This window comes from Conger conger, chromosome 2 (assembly GCF_963514075.1).
Source record: "Conger conger chromosome 2, fConCon1.1, whole genome shotgun sequence".
Lineage (NCBI taxonomy): Eukaryota > Metazoa > Chordata > Actinopteri > Anguilliformes > Congridae > Conger > Conger conger.
In genome coordinates, this window is record NC_083761.1 from 23,784,375 (window position 1) to 23,798,331 (window position 13,957).

General features: G+C 40.6%; 1 protein-coding gene across 21 annotated transcripts in view; it reads left to right on the plus strand.

The window, feature by feature from the left end:
* The window catches only part of nrxn1a (neurexin 1a), a 274,612-nt gene that overhangs the window by 230,528 nt on the left and 30,127 nt on the right, over positions 1 to 13,957 (plus strand). For 12 of the 21 annotated variants that reach the window (XM_061228229.1, XM_061228244.1, XM_061228272.1 and 9 more), the window contains 3 exons: positions 7,028 to 7,199; positions 11,385 to 11,474; positions 13,400 to 13,713. In XM_061228229.1, the coding sequence (XP_061084213.1) occupies positions 7,028 to 7,199; positions 11,385 to 11,474; positions 13,400 to 13,713 (576 nt within the window). The remainder of the gene's footprint in view (positions 1 to 7,027; positions 7,200 to 11,384; positions 11,475 to 13,399; positions 13,714 to 13,957) is intronic. The other 9 variants (XM_061228325.1, XM_061228334.1, XM_061228343.1 and 6 more) reach the window with 1 other exon arrangement.

Sequence of the window (13,957 nt, forward strand, 5' to 3'; positions counted from 1 at the left end):
AAGTTCATATCGTATAACCGTACATTGGAGTTAGCTTATCAAAAGCTCGTCAGGGTGTGGTGCGTGGTGTCCTCTCTGTATACTTCAGCATCTTTGAAGTGAAGTTGTGCATGCCAGAGCCGTTAAATTGATATTGGCTGTTAATCATTCTAGCTCTCGGGCAGGTGGCCTAATTGGCCACAGAGGCGGCGTCAAAGCTCGGGAGGATTCCTCCGCCGTTGTTCGACAGCCCCTCCGACGGCTCTTTCAGCAGCCCGCAACTTTCATTAAGCTCTCGCATTTATGTCTGCCGCAGAACCGGCTAATGACCGGCAGGAGGGAAGGGAGGGAGGGAGGGAGGGAGGAGGGGAGTGAGGTGGAGGTGAATATCGAAAGCTGATGAACATTTGCTTTTCGGTGGGATGGGAGGGGAGCCCTCAGAGGAACTGCTGCACTCTACTCTCCTCCTCACACTCCTCACACAAATTTAACTTGTCAAGCAAACAGTCACTTAAAACAAGCTAATATTTTCTACTTGAGAAAAAAAATTCTTGATCATAAAACTTATTACAAGACAGAAACACGCTGAGCTTGTGCATTTATATCGCAGTTATATCACCTCTATTACATATTAGTTACACTTTGAATGCAAGGCACTCATATGTAATAAGCTGAGTGACTGCTTTACTATGGGGAAGTGTTCTCCTTCCTCCTTTAATCTGATACCCATCCATCTGCTGAGTGCAGCACCCTTACCTCATGCCTTTAATTGCTCGGTGTCGGGGGACTGTGTGAGCGGCGCTATTTAATAAAGCAATTCAAGGTTTATCACCCCTTCAAGGGTGCTGAACCTGCGCACTGACCTTAAAGCATTGAATCTACACGAAGCAGGGTCAAAGGTCAAGGGAAAAAAATATAGTGGGGTGGTGGGGGGTGGAGTATTCTTCAATTTCTGTCAGGACAAGACTGTCACTATTGATGCATGAACTAGTCAGTGACTAAATCATTGACCGATCATTCACATAATGGATGTTTCCATGTTTAATTATTTGAAAATGATGGATGCTGCTCTATATGTAAACAGACATACAGGATCCATCATACGCAAGACAAATATAATTTGTAACATTTATGCAGAGTTTGTGTTTTATTTAAGTTCTTCATCGTAAAGAGGGGAGACTCATTTCAGCCACTGTGTATGTGTAGCATTGCAGCTGTATTGTACCAGAATCTCCCGCATGCATCATTTGAGGTAGAAAGGGAGAGAACTAGTGAGCCAATGAATTTTTGCTTGGATTTTGCTTGGACTCAAGGGAACCCTCTACTATTTCTGATACGTCTATACGCCATAGTGACCACATGGAGACATCTCTGCATAGTGTCAACAAAAGACAATACAATGGCTGCGTCTGAAACCGCGTACTAGCATACTACTCATACTAAATTTCAGTCAGATTTTCATTCAAACCTAGTTGGAGTAGTATGCCAAGTGTGTGATTTCAGGCGCAGCCAATATCTCTATTATATCTGTTATGGGCAATGGATATTATATGGTCTGGAAAGAAGACAAACCCCTACTCATCCAACTTAGTTTTCCTATGAGGTCTACCAAGTATCAATGAAGCCCACTTCTGCTAAGCTTCAGCAATTTGGCAGGAGCAGGGTACAAGGTGTCATGGCTGTTGGCAAATTAGATAGACAGACAAATAGATAGATAGATAGATAGATAGATAGATAGATAGATAGATAGACAGGGATCAATATAGGCTGATGGGATTATTTTTTGTGTGAGAGAGAGAGGGAGCGGGGGTGGGGGGGGTTAATGACAGGGAGAAGAGAGAATTACATAGCTGTGGGGTGGCCCTGTCTTCATTGTCACCTGCAACATGAAGCCGTAGCCTACCTCATCTCTATCCGGCTAGCGTGAGCTGCGCCAGCAACAAGTGAAAATGGCTTCCTGCGCTATGATTCCATCAGAACTGACAGCCTGTCCAAATGCTTCACGTCCTGCAAAGGTACATTGTGCTAACCCTCTTCCCAAAGGACAGATAATGTGCATCATGTCATCTACAAGCTTTCCCGCTCACAATAAGCCACTGTGTCAATCTGCCTCCTCCTCTCATTATTTCAAGAATGTTTTTCGGTTTCAAAGCACTGCAAACCACAGCCTCTGCTTTACTGACGATGATAGCATGACATTAAACAATATGTGTAAAAGCTGGTATGCCCGGTACAATCGGATACAAGCCTATATATGTACATAGAAAACTTCCTTATGAAGCTGCAGAAAAGAACTGTGTACACAGTGCCTCAACAATAACCACAATAGGCAAAATTGTATTATTGAGAATTTTCTCTCTGCTAGATTTATTACAGAATTTACCCAGGACAGAAACAACAGAGCAGGAAAGGTGGCCAGGAGAATAATGTGTTTTGTCCACAAAATGGCCGCTACTGTGGTGGAGTATGGAATAGCATGCAACATCATCCCTCGTGCGTAGAACATTGCTGTGATTGGTTCCTTGAGCTGGGTATCTGGAGCTTCTGGTCCAGTGTGCCAATTGTAATTCTGGCTGTGTTGGTGAGGGTCCCAGTCTGCTCCACTGCAATCTCTGCCCACTCCCCCAATGAAGGGCACGACTTAAAAGTGGCTCATGATATCACTCACTTGGTCATTCATTTACATCTTCTTCAGTTCTAGCATTTGTGCATTCTGTGCCAGTCTTGAAGGGTGCTAGCATATAGCATACTGTACGCTTTGCTGGACTTATGACTGCTGCAACTCCTTTCTGTTGAGCTTGGGGCCATGATATCCCTCCTAGGAGAGATGCTGTTCCCTGTGTGTGTGTGTGTGTGTGTGTGTGTGTTTGTGTGTGCACGTGCGTGTGTGTGCACCCGTGCCCATGTGTGTGTGTGTGTGTGTGTGCGCGCATGTGTGTGTGTGTGTGTGTGTGTGTGCGTGCGCATGTGTGTGTGTGTGTGCGCGCACGTGTGTGTGTGCATGTTTGTGTGTCTGTGTCTGTGTGTGTGCACGTGCCCGTGTGTGTGTGTGTGTGTCTGTGCGTACATGAAGCTCTGAAACCCATGAGCACATGACATGGAGGGACAGGCCCCAGCCTGCATCTGTGGTTACTCTGTCCTCTGGTTGACCTCACCACAGCACAGGTGTACACTGACCGTGTGCTATTTCATGCCCTGGGCTGCCGACCTGTGACTCATTACCACCCAGACCCAGGAAAGGACTCTCATGGCAGCAGAAAGAAAAGAATGTCACAATTAGAAAAGCTTTTTGTTTTTCTTCTGTTGAGTTATTAACTTTTCGTTGTTCAAACTGAGCTCGACCACAGATCCAACTCTGAAACCACAGTGCTCCATGATGCCAGACCTGCAATGCAGAGTTCACCCGACTACAACGGCCAGTTCCCAGTTCTTGTGAAAAGGACCGTCCTTCTGCTGTCCACAGGCACTCACAGGAAATTGTCCATGTTAATTAAACCCCAGCACAGAGTCCAGTGGGGAACATGTCTTCATTCGTAAGAGTCAATCTATCGCTGAACATCTTACTGTGCTGTGTTTTGAGTCTGAGCTGTTTCCGCACATTTGGAGACAGCATCTGAAGGAATCGTGGACAAATCTGTGATTTCTTGTCTCAAACAGAATTTACTTGTGATTGCATTGTCAGGCATTCTGCCCTTGCAAAAAATATTTCTGGGAGACCGGAGTGGTGGTGGGGGGAAGAGATTTACCCCAACAAATTATGCAACTTAAAGATTCCTTGGCACTTTGAGGTTTGTCAACTCACAGTGGGATAATGCAAATTTCTAAACTACTGACCATTCATAGGTATCGGGGAGCGGGGGGCAAATTCCAGGAGAGGTGGGATGGCTAGCAGCTTTGACAGGAATTGATATTAGTCAGTGTGAAATCTTGATCCAGTGTCAAACCTTAGGATAGAATTGAGATTGTGTGCACCTAGGTCATTGGATGTAGGCAGAGCATATAATATGAGAGAGGAGCACACGGCATGCAGGAAAGTATGTGAAGTAGGCAGGAGCCCTGTTTCATATCCTGTGTTCTTTTCTATCTTCACTGTGGACCAAGAACTGTTAATATTCATTCTCTGAGTTATGGCTTCTGTCTGTGAGTTCGGACAGCCATTTCGCTGTCCTGCAGCTGTAAGAACAAAATGACTATGTACTGTGAATGTCTGATTGCCCCATTGCTCACTTAAGTACATTGTGAAGCTTGGTAGTTTCATAACAGTTTTAAAATCCTGTGGCCATCTAGTGGTTAAAATCGCACATTGCATTGCTGGACCTCTCTGTGCTTTTCTGAACTGCAGTTTGCATGTGCTGAACAAAGCCGACTCACTCTGTGTGTGTGTGTGTGTGTGTGTGTGTGTGTGTGAGGGAGAGAGAGAGAGAGAGTCCATTTGAGAGAGTGAGGGGGTGGACCCAAAGAGTAATTCATAGAATGGGAAATTGGTGCTCATATTTTAATAATAATTGCATCACCACTATAAAGGCATTAATGGAGTTTGCATCAAAAATAAAGCTGTCAAGGGTAATTAAAAGATAAGATATAATGGTAGAGATGGGGTACTTCTGCAGTGCTTGGTAATGAAGAGTGTGTGCAAGTGTGCTTACACATGTGGAAACAGACATATCTACTAAATGATCCGTACCACTAAATTCAGCATTAGGCAGCTTTATGTTAATGCAGACCTCCCTTAGGGAAGCATATTTATAATGTATGTAATGTAGAATATGCATATTGAGTCATTTCTCAGCAAATTCAGACCTGATTCGATTATATTTACCGCTGCCAGGCCTGTACTGTAAATTAAATATAAATTGAAATTTGATCTGGGAGCATTCGGCTGATGTCCTCCATGTCTTACAGCATTGTATGGTTGTATAATGATTTCGGCTCAATTAAAGTCTATGTCACCTATGTCACTATGTCACCTCTGCTTGATAGGGGGTGAAAGCAGCAGCATATTGCAGCTTTTGGTGTAGCAGTTTCAGACCTAGGTTAAATACATGTTGGATTGAAATACTTTTCTACACTTTACTGAGCTTGTCTGGAAACAAAATGCGCAAGCCCGGCCTTCTAGTCCTCTCGGTTGGCTCAGTTGCAACAGGCAAGATCAATCGAGCACAGAAAATTATTTGAACCAAAAACAATGACATATTTGACCCAGGTCTGGTTTCAGTAATGTTTCAGATATTATTAAAGCTTAATAACTTAATTAATGACAGGTCAGCACTCAATATTTGTCATTCAAGATTTTCTGGTTAAGTAAACAAATGTTTTGACAAACTGTCTGCTTTAGCAAAATCCTGTTGGTGTGCTAGTATTATCCACTAATACCAATTTTAACTAATTTGAAGTAATATTTCAGGTGTTTTTAGCTGTAATTATGTTTAGGATGCTAGCTCTGCTCTCATTAAAGGTTTAATTAACATTTCATTAATATTAGGGTGCCCTGTTCATGGGTGAAAAGACACAGATTTAATACATGTAATCACAGTGCGCTAGAGGCAAAGAGAAGATAGACTGCATGTTTCTGACCTTACCAGACCCCACTAAATAATTTTCAGGCCACTTTTGGGGATTGGGTTCCTGGGGAGTCTTGCCGAGGGTAATGGGAGGGCTTGTAGCTTGTAGCAGTCTGCTGGTTTTAGGAGAAGTGTCACTCAATTTTATCTGGGTTCAGCTATTGTGCAACATATTCTCATGACTGCAGTGTGTGTGAATGCAGTTGTTAGCATTCACACAAGTATATTTCATTGTACTATTACTGCATTGCCAGGGGTTCCAAGTTTTGAGTGGACCCTTGTAATAATATTCTCTAATTGTATCCAATTAGACATTTTGAGAATTGTATTATTATACTCTAATTGTACTCTAATACACCTCTGTGTGTATAAATACTTATATTAGTAAGGCATAAATACATAATTAATGATCACAATCATGTCTCCTTGTTTCTTAGTAGTTTCTCTTGTTTTTTTACATAATGAGCAAATATTAAATTATATAATTATATATAATATACAAACAATATAATACAAATTGTAAGAATGATTTAACAAGAATAAAACCAGTGCCAGTGCCAGATTTCAGTATCCCAGGCAGGGTGTCAAATGAAAATTTTCAGGGGACCACAGTGTCTTCTGGTTTTTTTGTGGTTTCAGCTGCCAATCAGCTGCCAATTAAGGTCTTGAGAACAAGGAATGTGGATTCTTTAACCAATAAATGACTTTAATTAACCACTGGTGCATCAGATGCTGTGGCCACTGTTGGCACTATACCTAGGTATAGCTAGTTTTTGATTAGCCCCTGCTCCACAATCTCAAAACCCCACACCAGCCACCGCAGTCTGTGATCACAGTTTCCCCAAATTTCTCTATGGCACTCCACACCCGGGTCAAGTACATAATTGTTCTGGATTCAAATACTTTTCAACCGCTATAAACGCAAAACATTGAGCGACACTTTCATTTTTATCTTAATTCAGTCCCGTCTCCCTGGCCCTCTTCATGCAATGGGGAGGGGAGCTCCTGGTGGGCAGAGTGCAAGATTTGGATCAAACAGCAGATTAAACATTCTCCCGGGCCTAACTCTACCCCCTGCCTTGATCCACACTGCCATCCATCCATTTTCATTACACACCAGCCCATTTTAATAACAAAAATATGTTTCTTTGCAGACCTGGGTCAAATACGTGATTGTTTTGGATTCAAACACTTTTGTATTCTTTACTGAGCTTGTCGGGTGTATTGGAACCTAGGAAATCCTCTCAAAAAGCATAAATCCAGCCTTCTGGTCCGTGCATTTGGCTCAATTGCACCAGGCAAGATCAATCGAGCACAGAGAAGTATTTTAAGCAATTACATGTTTTATCCGAGTCTGCTATGCACACACTTATCATCTTCATCATCAGCGTAGCTCTAGGAAATCTTTTTAAATCGGATTTATCCAAACCCTGGAAAATTCAGGAAAATTCTTCAAATGACGCCAGTCATCCTCGTGTTTTCTGCAGGAGAAGGGAAACATCGGAGTTGTGTTCAACGTGGGGACGGACGACATTAACATTGAAGAAACGGCAAAGTTTGTAAATGACGGAAAGTACCATATCGTGAGATTCACGAGGAGTGGCGGCAACGCCACACTACAGGTGGACGACCTGCCTGTCATTGAGCGATACCCAGCAGGTAGGAAACCAGCTCCATTATACAGAACTTACCCTGTGTTACAGCCCTGTTTTTACAAAAAATGTGATTCATAATGGAGAATTAGAATGATAGGGATGTCAGGGAGGGAGCAACAGAACTGGCCAGAACTGTGTGCAAGGAAGAAGATGAGGATTGTGTGCTCAAATGTTTTGTTTATTGACTTTCTGTTCATATCCCTGGTATCCTTTGTAAGTGAAATGGTAGTGACATTATATAAGCCGGTGCTCATGTTTTGAGTTACTGAATTGGAGAGCGTATTACCTGTTGAAAGGCTTGACAACTGCTTCAGAATTTCAGAAGTAGGTAATAGCTCAGTTATGGTTTATTTTTATTTTAGTTTTTTGTTATTAAAAGGCGAATGTATATCATTAGTCACAAGTACTGTGCACAGGTAGAGCTTATATTCAAATTTTGCACCTGGTTGAGCAGCCATTTTGGTGAGCATGGATCTTTGTACTTGCTTATCTTCCAATATACAGTGCAATAGCTTTACTGCAGGTAGCTCTCCAGGCATTGCTTATGCTACCATGGCAACCCCAGCACTGACCTGTAATGTATTGTACAGTTTAGTGTCACACACACACACACACACACACACACACGTGCACAGAAAAACCTAATTCCTGCATAGTTCTTTGTGTCCATGAAGCCCTCCAACTCCCCCCCCCCCCCCAAAAAAAATAAAAAAAATAAAAGTAAATACAAAACATGTTGATTTCACTACATTTAGATTTTATCCCCTGTAGTAATCAAGAGGCAGTTTGTGAGGTGAACGATTAAAAGCCTTCCCCTAATCCTAGATTGGATGTAAAGTACAAAATTAAGTTCACAGGCAAAAAAATCCAACCCCCCTCTTCACAAGTCCCACTACAAAGAGCAGAGGAGATCCGTCTGAGCATGCTCAGAGCAGCCTTCTTAGCCTCTCATGGAATTCTTAATGTGGACATGTATTATGAATACATTATGTTAATGGACGCAAATGAGCAATTATTACCATGTATCCATTTGTACAAGCATTAGCCAACTAATAATAATGAATCATTAAGTGGTGAGAACACATGCGTTTATCACCTCTTCTTGGTAACCAAAAGTACTTTGGCCTTTTTTTCTTTGTGCAATAACATATGAAGCGATGATTGCTTATTTCATGTATTTATATTTATTTCGTAAACAGCAACGTTTAAAAAAGAATATATCAGAGCGAATGCAGAGCAAGGTTGCAACTGATTAGCAAGGTTGCAACTGAATGGTCTTCCATGAACTCATGCCAAAAGACAATTGATAAAATTGATAACACATTACTACGATACATAAGTCTTACATTTAATACTATGAAAAATGCACAATAATCGTTGCCACTATGTGATATAAGCTTTGGAAATGTATGGTAAATACATGGAAAATGTATCTTATGTATATTATGTTGGCCTATTGTATAGTATTTTTTTATTATAACATGATAATGACCGCGCCATCGGAGAGCTGTGATCTGTGATGTTTTTTAACATGACTTCAGAGGTATACCGCAGTGTAAGGCATGCAAATCTGAAATTAACTTTTCGGAGGACGACGTCTCCTAACTTATGTAAAAAAAAAAAGAAAGAAAAAAAGATCAATTAGCTGTGAGCACTTTGCGTTCACGGGAAATTGATTGGCGTGGCCTCTTAGCAAAGGGGTTGAGATAAACCCTCTAAAATTTAAATGTAAATTGTTAGAAGGGTGTGAACCGAAGATAAGAGCAGCAAATTATTACGCATTCATAAATGACACTTCTCACAAAAAAATAGATGAGTATTGATTGTGATATTACAAGCTGCTGCTGTAGAGAATAAAATACAGCTAATTTCCGCAGAACTACTGCACTGCGCAAAGTCAAAGCTATTTATTTGTATAAAATATCAATTAATTCCCATGATTTAGTCACGTAACATTATTGCAAATAAGTAGAGAAAACCCCTCTTGTGACCATATTATTGGAAGTATGTGAACATGGAGTGAAACTGGCCTCTACTGCACTCTTCACAATAAAGCAGTCTTGACCAGGCCCTTTTCTCCCCCCCCCCACACGCACACACACACACTGTGCATATGAACACACACACATTATTAGTAATTATGTTAGTAGTTATTCATCTTGTACACATATTGGCAGTGTTTCAGTGAGGCTGTTACCGAGAGCAGTGTTGGCCTGCGTGCGAACAGGCAACGGTAGAGAGCGCTACACTGCAGAAGGAGAGACCATCTCCTACATTCCTATCTTCTTATCTCTCTCTCTCTCTCTCCCTCTCTCTCTCTCCCTCTCTCTCTCTCTCTCTCTATCTTTCTCTCTCTTTCTCTCTCCCTCTCTCTCTCTCTCTCTCTATCTTTCTCTCTCTCTCCCTCTCTCTCTATCTTTCTCTCTCTCTGTCTCTATCTCTCAGTCTATATTTCTCTCTCCCTCTCTCTCTATCTTTCTCTCTCTCCCTCTCTCTCTCTCTCTCTTTCTCTCTCTCTGTCTCTGTATCTCTCAGTCTATCTTTCTCTCTCTATCTCTCTATATCTCTCACACTTTATATCTCTCTCTCTGCCACTCCATCCCTCATTCATCTTTAACTTTCCAACAAGTTCGACTGGAGGGCAGGAGTGGGAGGGAGGCATTGTTTGGGGGTTATCTTTCAAACCACCCTTTCGGTAACCCTCTTACAGAATAGAAAGGCCAGTCTAAAGTGACCCCCCCCCACACACACACACTGCTCCGTCAGCTCAGCACTTCCATCTTTAAGGACATTTATACACACACTTTTATTTCCTTTCCCTCAGTACCATTATATGAGGTACACATCTAACAACACAATCAAACCCTTGTCTAATCAGGCGCGGCAATACCGTACATGTATTTTCAGAAAGAGAAATGGTAGTGCTTTGCAGGGTAGCTGACACAGTGTAGCTGACCCAGTGCATGGATCCCACTCGGGATATTTTATGCACTAATTAAACTCACGGTGGGGGTGGGGATGTGGCATTTTACTCAGTAACATGTTAAGTTGTAATTATACTGAGACTCTTACGAACGCATACTTGCAGGAATTCAAATGTATAAAGAGCCGAAAGGATGAACCAGAGTAGGATGCACTACTTGCTTGCGGCATGATGGTAATTACTATTTTATGGGGTGCTGTTAATTACCTTTTCGGCAGGATGTTTTTACGCTATGTAACAGGGCAGGAAGATCTTGTTTTTAGTGGATATAAATATCTTTATTCTTGATGCTCTTGTCAACGCCTTCACAGTGTACTCGCTGGTCCTTGCTGTAGGATTCTGGCCTGGATTCAATTGGCATTTATGAATTATGAGATCCAAATTAATTTCATTATTAGTTTTTCTCTGTTTTTTTTTTCTTCACAGACACAGTTTGTCAATACAATTTTAGTGATTGCTGAAGTCTGGTCAATTCAAAAAATTCCAAAAAACTTGAATTGTGCATCAAAGTTAAGGGCAGATGTCAATTGAATGCAGGCCATTGTGTGCCTGAATTCCTGTTTCATTTTCTTTGTTGTCTGGATTCTGAAATGATCCCTTGTGGTTTATACCCTGAGCTTGCTGTTGGTTTATTGTAGCCTGCAAGTAGTGTGTTTTTCAGAGTGAAGATGACAGCTAATAAGTTATAAATGTCACATTTTATTTCTTAAATTATTTTTGTTTTATTCTAAATCACTAACTGGGTGTATGTATTGTGTAAAAATTAAATTTAAAAAGAGAATATGAGAAATGTATAACTAGAATAAAAATGACAAAAAAGAAAACCAAAGAAAAAAGGAAAAATGTAATGAATATTATTTTGAAAAGATATGACATTGCTATTTTTAAACTTGTGGTTTGGCTTGCTTTATAGCTTAACTTTATAGCTTACTTTTTTTCTATTTGTCTTTGTTTAACGTAGACGGAGGTTCAACATTCTAATTCTCAATTAATGTAGAAATAATTTGTTTGCTAAAATAATTAAAAATTAAATGATTGAGTGAAAGGTTTGATCAATGAAATGTTTTAGGTAGCTTTGTTTTTTAAACTTCAAAAACTTACAAAAACACTCTTGTGACAGTTGTTATAGTTCAGGCATTAAGTATTAACATTTAACCTTTGACCTTACAGATTTTAACCAATGAAATGTCTCTTTAAACTTTAAAGGCAACAATGATAACGAACGCCTGGCGATTGCTAGACAGCGAATCCCATATCGGATTGGTCGAGTAGTTGACGAATGGCTACTCGACAAAGGTAAAAAAACATTGATTAAAACTTCAAATAAAAATAATTTGAACATAACCAAGTAACAGTTTGTACCACCAATAAACTTCAAAAAATATATAAATTCCCAGTAATACCAAATAAAAGAAAAGTAAAAAACAGCAAAATGTAGTTTGAAATATTTGCATATTGTGTAATAGTGTGTTCATCTATTTTATGGAATTGACATGTTTAGCAATACCTGTTAACCTCAGGTTAAAGGGACTGTAAACATAACTTTAACAGTCTTCTGTAGTAATATTAGAACTGTTAACAAAAATATCGATAAATGATTTTTAGTGTTTTTATCTTTCTGTAAACAACTAAATGGTCAATTTAAAAAATGTCCAAGTAGCAAATGATATGAAGATATGAATATTATAGCACACTATATATTTATATGGATATGTACATCACATATATTTGTGATTTTCTGTGCTTTTACTATGAATTATTGAAAAATGCTGTTAAAATTCATAACAGTTATAAATAGAGTGCAATATAATTTGGCAACAGAAGTGGAGTCCCTTTAACAAATATTGCAAATATACTTAAGGAAAAGAAAAACCTTTTCTTTCTTTAATTAAAACACTGATATTGGTGCATGCTTTATTACTTGTATGCTAAAACTAAGAAATTTATGCTGTATCGCCAATGAAAAATGGTGATTTCTTTTGAAGGTTTGCTTTTTTAATGTTGCATTTAAATGGATTCAATGCCATGAATGAATCATTTGTCTTGTGCTACATACTCAAGTCATCTTTACATGTGAATCACCTCTTCGATTCGTCCTGTCCTTGCTGAAAGGCAATCAGAAATGCATAAAAATGATTACTGAAGCAGGCCAAACTGACTCAGTTACATTTAAACAAAGCTACAGCCAGCTTGCTTTCCGATAGGATATACTGCATGTCAGTCTTATTGCTTTGTGGCTTGACTATAGCAAAAGTCCAAGTGATATTGATAATTTAAAATTAATTACTTTATTTGTTACTCATTCAGTGTTCATGTCACTGATGATATGAATAAATACACAAATAAATATAGAGATTAATTAATACAATAATGAGCGATAAGGATAAAAGCATAAGGATTCATGAAGATCTTAATGGGTAAAGCTAATCACTCTGTTATGTTAAACAGTCAAAAACGGTGCAATACACGCAACTCATTACTTCACTCGTAAAACAAGAACAAACATGTTACATTTATTAAACAGCTTTACATCAGCATTTTCTATTACTGGATAGCTTGATTGCATTAATTGAACATTAGTGCGCTCTTTGGAAATGAGAGTGCTTGTGCTAATGGACCATCATTGCTACTAGATGTAGCGGGGATAGCATATGAATTTGTTTTGTATATACAGGCACATGCACTCATGCCCCCCATAAAAATGAATTTTTAATAGAAGCTGTCATGAGAGGATTAGAATGAAAAGAAATCAAAATATATTTCTGATGGACTTGTTCTACACTGGCTATGTGCGGGTGATTCCAAAGCTATCTCATAGTCATATTAAGAATATCCCCCTTCCTTGGATAGAACTCTGAAGGAACATATTATTTCCCCCCGAATATTTGTGTTTTTAATTTTAAAATTTGATTGCCCTTTTAGCAAAGCTGCCTTGACATTGATATAATATGTGTTCATTTTCTTTATGTAATCTGCATTTCATTGGCATCCCATCGATGTAAATGCGATAAATTAACACCGCTGCCGTCGTAACAATGACAGGAGCGAACGATAATTTATCGCTTCCCCCCCCACCCCCCCTCGTCGGCCACCTGGCGAATAATCACGCCCCCCCGCCCCTTCGTCCTTCGCCGTGATTATTCCGTCCGAGGCCCCCTCTGTGCCGGGCGTGGCGGGGGTGGTTCAACGCTCTGGTTTGTTTGCGACGTTGTCTCCCGCAGGACGCCAGCTTACTATCTTCAACAGTCAGACCACCATTAAAATCGGGGGCAAGGACCGCACTCGCCCCTTCCAGGGGCAGCTGTCCGGCCTCTACTACAACGGGCTGAAGGTGCTCAACATGGCCGTGGAGGGGGACCCCAACGTCCGGGTGGAGGGGAGTGTCCGCCTGGTGGGCGATCCGCCGTCTTCCATCACCCCTCACTCCAGCGCGACGGCCAACCGCTCGGAGACCTCCACCTCCATCGCCGAGATCACCACCACCACCGCCTCCAACCGCCGGACCAAGCAGCCCGGTCCTCGGGAACCGCAACAGGTCAGACACCATTTTGTTTACAACCCTCTCTCACCTCCCATGACAGACCTGCATCGCTGTTTTTCTCTTTAATGGGGAAGGAGATGTGGATGTGTTCAAAATATTGGGCCTGGTTTACAAAGACCGTTAGCACGTGCAAAACCTTTTAGTGTACCCAAAATGGGGATCCTGTAGCCTAGTGGCTAAGGTAAATTACTGGGACCTGTTAAGTTGGTGGTTCAAGCTCCGGTGTAGCCGCACAGCT